This window comes from Mus caroli, chromosome 5 (genome assembly GCF_900094665.2).
Source record: "Mus caroli chromosome 5, CAROLI_EIJ_v1.1, whole genome shotgun sequence".
Lineage (NCBI taxonomy): Eukaryota > Metazoa > Chordata > Mammalia > Rodentia > Muridae > Mus > Mus caroli.
Window position 1 is genome coordinate 26732805 of NC_034574.1, and position 12148 is coordinate 26744952.

Genomic DNA, 12148 nt, shown 5'->3' on the forward strand with positions numbered 1-12148 from the left:
TGCAGTCTCAGGTCCCGCGCAATTGGATTGGAGCAGAAGCTGTGCTCCACTCACCAGAAGTCTTAAGATCCTGTGGCGGGTGTTCTAAACATGGTTTTTCTTAACCTCAGATTTTGTTTCTAATTTATCATGTGTAGGCATCTGGATCTATCATTGTTTTTCTTGCTTCTTGCTAACTAGGTACAGCCTGACTGGCTAGTCTGAAATAGGAGTTATGCCTGCCCCCTCCTCTATGTCTCTGTCTCTGTCTGTCTGTCTGTCTGTCTCTCTCTCTCTCTCTCTCTCTCTCTCTGTCTCTCCCCCACCCCCAGAGGGACAGAAAGCTATTAAGTATGGCCCAAGACACACGGTCTTCCATCTACAATAATTTCTTGCTTTTCATATATCATTGTGCCTTGTTAATTAGGTTGTTTGTTTGTTTGGTGTATATGTGTCTGGTTCCCTGGAGTATGTTTGTGGACCATGTTCATTCAGCTGCCCATGGGGGCAGAAGAGAGGAGGGTGAAAGTGCCTCTAGAACTGGAATTACAGATGGTTGTGCACGGTCCCATGTGGCTTCTGGGAACCAAACCTGGCAGTATTTTTAGTTGCTAAGACACCTCTGGAGCCTCCCCTGCCTTGTTTTTGGTGGTCTTTGTTTTGCTTTGGCTTTGGTTTGGGTTTGCGGGGCAGTGTCTCATCATGTGGTTTGGGCTGGTCTGAGACTTACTGTGTAATCCAGTGTGACCTGAAGCAGTTCCCTTGAGACACTTGTGATGCTTCTGGGATGGGAGGCAGATTTGCTCACCCATCCTCTGCCTGTGCCCAGTGACTGTGTACATGGTCAGGGTGAAGAACAGGAGCAGCAGCAGGTGTGTGCTGCCCCACCTGAGTGGTCTGGGAAAGTGCCAGTGTCCAGACCCCATCTCAGACGTGCTGGACCTAAAGCATTCACGGCCTGCTCTAGGGTAGGACCCGGGTTTGTGAATCTTTAACAAGCTCCCTAGATTATTCCTAAGCAAACACAGAAACTACTCGTGTGGAGACACTTTGCAGACCCAGTTTTGTTTGCAGTTCCAGTAGATTCTCTCCATTTGCCATCTCAGGCTGCTCCTCTGCCCCGTCTCAGCCTCACCCACTGCATAAAGCCAGGGGAGGAATCAAGCCAGGAGCAGCATGTAAACGAGTTGGTATGTGAAGAGTGGCAGTTCCCAGGGTAATCGAATTTTCTGGTGTGTTTTCACTTTTCTATAGAAGCCAGGCTCCAGGTGACTCCACACTAGTGAGCACCAGAGTGGGCAGTGCATGTGTGTGTGCACGCCATTCCTGTGGAGGAGCCTTCGGCAAACACAACTGAGCAGGAAGCAAGCACACACCTCTCCTTTGAGACAAAGGTTACCTCTTATTCTCTGCCTGTCTTTAGATGACCTTAAAACCTCTGGGGTTTTGTGACATGAGGAGTTGGAAAGATGAATTGGGCTTGAGTAACTATTGAATACATTGATTTTTTTTTCCAATAAAAATGTTTCAGAGGTAATTCATAGGAAAAGGACCCTGGCCCCACACAGTGGAAGAGCATTAAACTGTTCTGGGGCAATTGAGATTTGTACATTTATATTAAAATAATGGTAAATTCACTCATACCTGACCAGTAGTATTTGAAAGTAGTTTTATATAAAAACATTGTGGTAAACTTACCTACAGGTCATAGGCCAGGGTTAGGGCTGCAGCAGGAGGAAAACCTTTCCCAGACTTCCCTGTTGGGTCTCTAGTGGCCAGGCATCTTCTAGCAGTCTCTGTCTCACTAAGAAAACATCTGCCAAGCCCATTAGTGTTTTGGGGGCCCTTTCTACATGCTAACAGAATCCTGATGGTGGACGTCTGTTAAGATTACTGCCCCTTAAAGGCTTTTGTGAAATGTTTAACAAACTTAAGAAAACACACTTCTGAACAAAGGCTTGGATAGAGCTCGTGTTGTTAGACAAACTCTGTTTGCAATTAAAATATTCCCATTTTCTGTACCCTTTCAATATAAAAATGTCTTGCTTGCATTCCACTTGAGGCCAGGGTAATTGATCTGCACAGTTCTATTAGGCTCCTAAGAGTTTCTGTTTTCTAGAACGAGAAAGGCTTTGTTGTTGTTGTTGTTGCTGCTGCTGCCTCAGTTCAGGTACTTGGTTAAGTTTAGTAAGGTATCCTGGAAAAAGCCTCAAGAACTTTGTCATCATCTAACATTCAAGCCACATATAGAACAAGAGGTCAGATCTGTGTGTTTGGGGATTTTGAAGTGCCAAACAAAGGTGGTCATGGAAGGCCTAACAGTGAGGCAGCTCCAGAGACCTGGAGTTAGATGTGCCTGCTATCAGCACCTGTGTGCCTTAGAAGGGTGGTGTGGCCTGGTCATCCTCCAGCCCTCTCATCTGCAAGATGGGATAACCCCCCTTCTTTTGTTGGCTACTTTTCTTCCTCCCTGGAACAAAGATATTTAAGGAAAGAAGAGTTTACTTGGCTTACGGTTCCAAGGCATACAGTCCACCATGGCAAGGAAGGAACCCAGAAGCAGAAGGTTGCTAGCCACATCGTGTGCGCAATCAGGAACCAGAACATGAGTGCTTGGGCCTTGATCTCTTTGCTTCCTATTCAGTCCAGTACCCCAGCTCATGATTCTAATGTACTGCTCACATTAGAATGGGTCTTCCCATCACAATTATTCTACTCTATATAACCCCTCATAGATAGACCCAGAGATTTGTTTCCATAGCAATTCTAAACTCTGTCAGATCAACAGTCAAGATTAGCCATTGAGCCGGGCAGTGGTGGCACATGCCTTTAATCCTAGTACTTGGGAGGCAGAGGCAGGTGGATCTCTGAGTTTGAGGCCAGCCTGGTCTACAAAATGAGTTCCTGGACAGCCAGGGCTATACAGAGAAACCCTGTCTCATCCCACCCCTCCCACCCATCCCCCAAAAGAAGAAATTAGCCATTGGCCCTTTCCTGATATAGCTCATGACACATAGTGGTCAGTAAGTGGAATTTGTCTGCCTTCTGTCCCATGGGGAATTCATTTGCAGACAAGTCCCTCTTATTGCCATTGGGGTTCTTTTTGTGCATACTTTCCCTAAATAGAGAACAGCCGATTGGCATTTAACAATTTAATAATTTTAATAATTCTATAAGCATCTAAGAACCTGGACTGAACAGTTTCAGCTTCTTCAGGTTTTGCTCTGAAGAGGAGCAGTTTCTGAATACCTCATCACCACTGTGATTGTTCCAGAACATTTCCATTGTCATCTGTTCCTCTAAAACTGAGACCTGAAATCCAGCATTCCAACCAAGACCTGCTGTATGCCATGGAGTGTGTTCAGCTTTACTGCAAATATGCGGAGACAGCCCTGCACCGATGCCACCACTGGGAGCCTCCTACCCCAGTTTGGCTCCCAGATTTCTCTTCCTTGTGGCTTTGAGCACTCATTCTGATCTATGTTTTATTTTCGTCTCCTCTCATCCACATTGGGATCATTCCATGGCATTATACCCCAATTTTGCTTAGCTAAGGATTGAGAGACTCTCAATATGGCTCAAAACTGAAACCATAAAGCAAAGTAAGCGTTGAACAGTAGGTCTAGAAAGTGTACATGTATGTATGTGATATATGTATGGTGTGTGGGTGTGTGTGTGTGTTATGTATGGGTTGTGGGTGGGTGTGGGTATGTGTGCATGCACATGCGCATACACACTTTAATCCCTCCAGGTTATCTGTGACATGTGTATCTTAAACTAAGAAGGAGTAAGGTAACAGAGTGATCATTGATGGATATAAAGTTACAGACACTTTTGTCACTTAATACCATTTCAGTATATAGGTGAGGAACAGGTTTTCTTGCGGGAGGTGTTCTTGGAGATCAAATCTTGCCCTATAGCCTAGGCTTGCCTAGAACTCACTAAATAACCTCAGCTAACCTCAAACTCAGATCCTCCTGCCTCAGCCTTCCAAGTACTGAGACTGTAGAGCACATCACCCTTCCCAGTTAAGGGAGTAATCTTTAAAGCATTCAGGACTGGTCCCAGAGAGATGTCTCAGCACTTGCTGCTCTTCTAGAGGACCTAGGTTCAATTCCCAGCACCCACATGGCTGCTCTTCATCTGTAACTCCACTTCCAGGGGATTCTAAGCCTTTAAGCACCAGGCATGTGCTTGGTATATAGACATACATGCAGGCAAAACACCCATACAAAAGGCAGACAAGCCTGTCTATAAAAGAATTCCTAGTGAAGCAGGAATTTGGGACAAGAAAGACAGGCTCATGCAGTGTAGTTGTGCACTGCAGCTGCTCTTCCTGGATAAGATTCTTAAACCTTTGAACCTCACTGTTCTCACCTGTGAATGGATCTAGTTAAGTCTGGTTGGCAGGGTTGTTATGGAGTTTAGATATTACAGAGTGCCTGGCCAATGCAGGTACTCATTAAATGTCAGTGACTTGTTTTGTTGTAATGACTGTCCTGGCAGGCCTCCCTGACATACACTCTGATGCTATTAAAGACCCAGATTCTTGAGGTCCCAGCATTCCTCTACCTCACTGTGATGGATGTGCTGCTCACAGTTTTATTTGGGAAAATGGTGCCTTCAAACAGTTAAGCAGACAGCTGATATTTGTTGGCAGTACCCCTTTCTCTTTCCTGTGGCTTGGAGCTAGAGGCAGCCTGTCTCATGTTGCTGGTCCTGAAATTCCCATGTCCATGCACTAACCTCCCACACTCCTTGGAACAGGCCTGTGAAGGAGGCAGCCTGGACAACTCCCTGCCTCTCAGAACCCAAGTCAAGGGTGTCATCAGAGCACTGGAGCTGTCCAGGTGTCCCTGAGAGTGCCTTGTCCTCACTCCTGGACATGAAATCCTCCTCAGCTCAGAGCAATTCTAGTATTTTCTTTTGAAGTGCTTGGTGCTGTTTGAATATTAGTATAAGCCCTGTTGTTAATCTAATCCTCCTAATGTCTCTTAAAGCAGACACATCTGTTTTGAGAGTAGTGTTGTCCCCATGGTACTGATGAGACGCTTGCGTTGAGAGGAGGCTATAGGGGCAAAAATAAAGGCTGGTCTCCTCCCGTCTAGATAATGCCTTCTTCATTTTACTTGGAAGTTGCTATTTCATCTGGGGTCAATGTCAAACTCCATTGTCCTCAGTCAGGCTTTCAGACGGGCTGGCTCCCTGCACTCTGTCAAATCACAATAATTCCCCTGTTGTCACACTGTGGCCAAGTCAAGTCTTGAGTAGTAGAGACATTCTGACTAAGGTTCACAAAAGGGTCTATCAGTTTCATTTGCATGGAAAGGAATATATTACCCTTCATCAGAAGCCGTTGCTCTGATTATCTTTTAGAGCCAAGGAGATGGCTGGAATTGCCTTTTTGGTTACCTTTGTTCTAGTCAAATAAACTCCGTTGGAAGAAAAGATTTTCAAATTCTGACTTTCAAACTTAGACATTCCAATTTAGTTTCATCTCTAAGAATTAAAACCTCACTTCAAGTTTCATACGAATTCATGAAAGATAGATCAGAAGGTGCGCCTTCCTCCACACAGCCTCTTACCTTCCCCTGGATTCAGCCTGTGGCCCGCCCTCCCAGCGATCCTCCTCATGGTCGCAGTGCTCCACTGCAGAGATCAGAAGGAGCAGCAAGGGACTCTCTCCCCCTTCTTTACACCTGTCAAACTCAGCCCCACAGGAGCCACTTCAGGGGTCAGCCCTGCCTGTTCCCCAGCAGCCCCATCCTCCTTTCAGTATCTGAGCACGCCCTAGACTCTCTTCTGTACAGGGTGAGTTTTCCGTATGTTCAGCCCATCATCATCAATATCAAATAATTGGAACTCACGGGCCATTACTTCTACCTTCCACCCTTTGAAAATGTAATCATGCTTTTATTTCATGGCCTCAGTCTTTAAGTCACACGGTCAGGATAGCATTCAGGCTCTAAACAGCTTGTTAAATATTCACCCACGAGGTGGGTATTCTATGTATGAATCAGCAGCACTTATCAGCGTGTGACACTGGACCTTAGGTTTCATGTCTTAACACGCTAAGAAACTTGTGAGTTTGAACGAGTGGCGAAGGAAACCTATTACCCTAAGCCTAGTTAGAACTCTTTTTCCATATAACACATGACAGACTTCAGCTAGTGAAGAACAGAAGCTAAGTGGTCCAAAGGTGGATTCCAAGAGTGTTAGTCCATCGGATCCCACATCAGGCCAGTCTGATGGTTGAAGAGACCCAGGTGAGTGCTGAGGTATCAAGAGGGATGCTGGCCCACCTGCTCTGTACATTGCAGTATCTGCATCAGGGAACTTTCTCCTCATCAGCATCCTGACCCCGAGGACTTTAGGGAACCACAGCAGCTGTTTTTCCCAACCCTGTAGCCTTTTATAATTAAATCCACCCTCCCCTCAGGAAGCACAGTATGTCACTAAAAATATCAGGGACTCTGGTGACCTGCCTTCTAATCGTGGTTTGACCACTGATGACTTGTGCAAGCCTCAGGCCATTTCCTGTATCCTCCAAGCCTGGGTGTCTTCCCTTGTAAAGGTTCAGTGATTCTTGATTCACCGAGTTGTAGAGAAGGCTAAAGTGGACAATGAGAAGAATATCTAATAACAAGTGTCAGTTCAATAATCAGAGAGATGGGCCCGGCAGCGAGAGAGAGAGAGAGAGACAGAGAGAGACAGAGAGAGACAGAGAGAGAGACAGAGAGAGACAGAGAGAGAGAGACAGACACACAGAGACACAGAGACACAGAGAGAGAGAGAAACAAGAATGAGAGGGAGGGAGAGAGAGAGAGAAAGAGAGAGAGAGAAACAAGAATGAGAGAGGAGAGAGAGACACAGAGAGAGAGAGAGAGAGAGATTGAGATTGACTCAGAGGATAACCACAGACTACTTTCCTTTTATACAATTTAGCAGATGATTAAGGATCTACCCTATAGTGTTTTATACAAACCAAAGCCCACTGCAGTCAGCTGACTCGAGGGAATTGTCCAAATTAGCTGACTTCTTTTGGGATATGTGATACCAGGGATTATTTCTCTAAGGAAGCTATGGACAGCCTGGATCTTTATGTTGTTTTCTTTATTTTTCTACATTATATGTATATTTAACCAGTAATCACAAGGCATAAATATTAGACTCCTTTTTTTCCCTATAGAATTTCTCTTGATCTGTTTTTTAACCGAGTGGAATCATTAGAACCTGATAAAGAATGTGCCTTGTGTGTTAGGGGCAGGGGCAGAAAGCTGGCCCCCAGTTCCCAGGGTGCAGCACTTCTCCTGGCCTTCTTCCATTGCCCACACTGCCTGTGAGGGGCAGATCTGGGCTCCGTCTTGGGCAGTTGAAGAGCACAGCTGTGTAGGTGACTGTGTAGCCCTGGCACAGGCTGCTGCTCTCAGTGTCAGGTAACAGGAACTACAAAGTTAAGACCGAGTATTTCCAGCCTGTCTCTGACCCCCTCCCATCATCTGGCTTTGTTTGTTGGGATTTTTCATTCTCATAAGCAAACGTAAATTTCATCTTTACCAGGAAAATTAATTTTAAAAATCTGCAGTCAAGAGAACATGTGTTTGGAGTTCAGAGTGTCCCCTGTGTCACAGCCCTAGACTGAGTCACCCTGCCCTACATTCTTTGGAAAAGAGTTTCCAGGTAGTTACTGTGACATCCTCTTCTCCACACACAATGCTGGAGCTGGGAGACTTGTACAATAAATAAGCACATTATTATTCCCCAGCATATTACAGGAGGGGTTATGGACAGTATAGAAACATGTACATTAAAACAAAAAGAAGGACAACATGGGGATCAAAAGGACAGACTAAGGGTGAGATCCTTGCTGTGAAGTTCTCAACTGTCTTTTCATCATTGTGCACTTAATTTCTATGGGAAAGTTTTCACTGTATGAAACAACTGTTTGAGAATCAATGTTGAATATCAGTGATTGAATCAGTGAATAGTGATTGCATCCACTTGTTCTTGTCCCTTTGTCTTGTGTGCCTTTTACAATACAATAAACTCTAGAACTGGCTTTCCACTTCCCTGTGGCTCAGGCCCAGGGGGTGATGAATAACTTATCTTTGTCCTGCACTTCATCAACACAATGAGCATAAAAATGTGTCTAAATAATGTCTGCCTGCTACTGCTCGGACACTTAGCTGGGCCAGGCATAAGCTGTAGGTTTATACTGCTGTGTGATACCATCTTGAGTTGTTCATTATGATATATAACCTGTTGCAACAAACTGAATTAAAATACAACCATTTAATCATTGTGTGAAGGACTTATTCCTATTCTCATTAGCCCTCAGCAGCTGGTGGCCATACTGGGTGAGATGGCAGGTCTGCTTGGGGCGTCGTGCCCTGTGTGCCTCGGCCCTAAGACAAGGTCCTGTGCTCTTGTCCTTTCAGTGCACTCGGAGGCTCCTCTGCTCTTCACATCCCTGCTTTCCCCGGAGGAGGATGTCTCATTGATTATGTGCCTCAAGTGTGCCACCTGCTCACCAACAAGGTAAAAAGCAAGTCCCTGACCCCTGTCTACGGCGAACCCCCACCTCCGGTACCCTGCAACAGCTGTCAGCTCATGGTTTGTGTGCCAGCCACCTCTCCCTTGCCTACTCTGAAGGACAGACAGTTCGTGTTTCTCCTTCTCTGTCGTCTTCTTCCTCCCCCTTTTCTGATGACCCAACCTCCACTGCTTGTCTTATATTCATCCCGTTCCTTTACACATGGTGACTTAATCATCGCTTAAAGTTTCCCATATCCCCTACATGCATTTGGATGCTTCTTGTGCATTCTTATGGTTTTACATTTGTGAACCCCCTTCTCCCATGTATCCATGTATCTGGTGTATACATGTGTCTGCAACCAGCTCATGTCAAGATAATTCTTTAAAACGGCCTTCAGTTCTCTCTGCTTTCTTATCTCACCCATTAATTGTCTGTCCTTCATTCTTATCGTGCCTGGGAGCAGTTGACCAGAGTTTTTGCTCCTCTGGGGTAAGCATTTTGGGTCAGCTGGCCTTCTACCTGCCATATCAGATGATCTAAAGCCTTCCCTCAGCTGTATTCGTGAACATGTAGCTGAGTTTGGTGGTCTACTATTTCCCAAAAGTATGAAAATATACTTGTCAATGTCTAGCCATGATATTTAGCTGAAAACTAGAAATTTAACACACTAGTCACCCCTCCCACATGGACTGTGACTCAGTTGGTTTAATTGCCAAAGTGCTGTTTTCTTTGCTCCTGTTGATGCGTTCATATTGGCTGGGAAAATAGATCTTTTGTTTATCTCTCTCATTCAGAAGATAGCTCATCTCTATATAGGACATATTTTTAAAGAACAATAATATTTCAGAGGCTTTAGTATTATCTCTTAAATGTCAGGGAAACTGAAATCTGGCAAGACGACAGTGAGTGGGACTGGCCCAGATTCTGAGGTACTGAGCTCCTTGGAGTGGTGGCTTCTGCTGAGACAAGCCGTCCCCCCATTCGCTGCTCCCCTCTAAGCCAGCATGGAGGGCAGGATTCTTATTTACATTCCGGGGCTTTGCAGTGCCTTCAAATCTGTGTCCCAGAATTCTGGAGAAAAATGTAAATTATGTCTTCCAGAACTGAGAAGAAAAGCCTTTTTAAAGTTCCCCAATTGAGATTAATTTCTAGTCATACATTTTCCTCAAAAAAAAAAAAAAAAAAAAAAAAAGAAAAGAAAAGAGAGTATGGTTTTCTCAGAAATATAAGAATCAGTCTGTTTTCCTTATCTGCTTCCCTTTCATTAATTTTACTTGTCCTTAAAATTGTGTTCCTCTGTTTATTCTAAACGAGGACAGCATGGACTGCTTTTAGGAGCAGTCTCTTCAAATGAATTTCCATAATTACATCGGAATCTATCTTTATAGCCAGTTTTGTTGTGGGTTTCTGTTAAAATGCTTTTCTGTTTTTAAAATCAAGTACACAGAACTGTTTTCATCCCTTTTTTAAACAAAGCCCCTTAAGCAAAGTTATCATCTGTTTTTCTTTTCTGAAAATAACATCTGATCCTGCATTAAGCCTGCAAAGTAAGCACTGTTTCTGTAAATTGACATAAACCGCTATCATATAAATAGAATTGTTTTACTTCTTGAAGGTAGAGCCTGGCTATCAGGACCACTGTGTCAAGGAGATGCCAAGAACTTTATCTTGAGCCCTCCTTAGCCCTGGGGACACAGTGTGGCTGCAGCCAATCTAAACAGTTTTGGTGGTCTCTCTCATTCTTTCTCTCAGCTACAGTGAGACCATTGTAAAGCATATGTTTTTATGGTAGGGGCTATTGTATAAATAACTTTCAACTATCTAGCATAATGATTTAACATTTTTTGTAGAAACTGTCATTTCCTGCTAACAAGGATATACAAAAATGTAAAATAAATCACCTATTGTAATACTTCTCATTCTGAATATTAAGATTTTTGAAAGAATAAAGTATTATCTTACCCTTTTAATTTTATCTTACCTTTTCACTAGGAGTTCAAGATAACCAAAAAGCCCCACTTAATGACATTTCTTATAAAGAATGTCTGCTGATAAATGCAAAAGGAATAATAGAACTTTTTTAGATCAACATTTTTAAACCCCAAATGAAATAAGTCAGACAAGAATATTTCAACTAATCCTGAAACCATTAGGTGAATGGTTCATGAGGACCGAGTCTTCACATACTTCAAGAGATATGCCTGTCTGGGGCTAGAGTTGCCTCAGTAGTTAAGAGCATTGACTGCTCTTCTAGAGGAGCTAGGTTCAAATCCCAGCACCCACATGACAGTGCACAGCTGTCTATACATCGGATTCCTGTGGAAGTATGTCACACAGACATACATGCAGGCAAAACACCTAATGCATATAAAAATAAATTTTAAAAAAGAGATGCATTTGTAGATTGATCCTCCTGAGAAGTAGGGTGTGTATGTGTGTATGTATTCTATGGCATTTTCTCACTGCGGCAAGGGAGAGCATCCCTTTACAATGGAGTTGTTTAACCAAATAATGAAGTCCAGTATTACCTAGGAAGACTTTTTGCCATAAACCATTAATCTAATCATACTGTTAGCTCTAACTTCCAGTGTATAAGAAAACTCAGAGGGTAAAGGAGACAGAAAACTGAGTCTATAGGAAAGTTAACCCAATCTCTGAAAAAGCAATGCTATTTATGCATGCTAGTATGGACAGACAGATAAGTACTGGTATGTGTCATACATGGGACATACATGCTGTTATTATGTGATTAAAAGATTTTTAAAATATAAACAAATTACATTTCCAATCCTGAGTTAAACAGTGTTTTGAAAACAAGGTTTTGGAGGCAATGAAGAAGAGCTGATGTAGACAGGGTAGCCAATGACATCAGAATACTCACTGAACCTGCTGAGTATGGCAACTGTATTTGTGGCTTTCTAAGGAGAATGTCGATTTTTTTTTTTGAGTTGCATACTAAATGAAGAATTTGGGGTGAACCATCAGGATGTCTCTAATTTCCTTTGAAATGTTTTAGCAAGATTGATTGACAGGTTGATAGGTAGACAGCTGGATGACGCAGCTAGGCAAAATACTCAGTTGTTGAATATAGGGTGGGAATACAGGTGTTCGTTTTCCTGTTCCTACTGCTTTTCTGAGCCTTTCTAGTTTTTTATAATAGAGCATTTTCAGTCTTTCTGTACTAATTCCCAGTTTGGGTTCACATTCCAGGTACAGTATGTGATTCAAGGCTATCACAAAAGAAGAGAGTACATCGCGGCTTTCCTCAGTCACTTTGGCACGTAAGTTCTGCCTTGTGTGTTTGGCTCTCACATGGGATGCTGTCTCTCTTCCACTCTGGCTATGGTGCTTACCCTAGAGCTCCCAGGATGGCTTAGCTTTTAGCAGTCATTAGCAAATAATAGAACCAACTATGCTTTCTGAGCAGCACTGTGTGCTCCCAACTACAGCCACCATGGTAGTGTTCTTTGCAGCCATAATGGGCATAGAGCCCACTTCTAGTGGAGCTTGGGGCTGATTCTACACTTTCACTTCCAATGCTTTCTAATTTCCAGGACTTTTATTTACTTTCTTCTCTTTCTTCTTTCTTTCTTTCTTTCTTTCTTTCTTTCTTTCTTTCTTTCTTTCTTTCTT

General features: G+C 43.4%; 1 protein-coding gene across 1 annotated transcript in view; it reads left to right on the forward strand.

Annotated features, from left to right (window-relative positions):
• The window catches only part of Babam2 (BRISC and BRCA1 A complex member 2), a 430660-nt gene that overhangs the window by 343608 nt on the left and 74904 nt on the right, over nt 1-12148 (forward strand). The window contains exons 8-9 of the mRNA XM_021162018.2: nt 8418-8517; nt 11726-11796. Of these exons, the coding sequence (XP_021017677.1) occupies nt 8418-8517; nt 11726-11796 (171 nt within the window). The remainder of the gene's footprint in view (nt 1-8417; nt 8518-11725; nt 11797-12148) is intronic.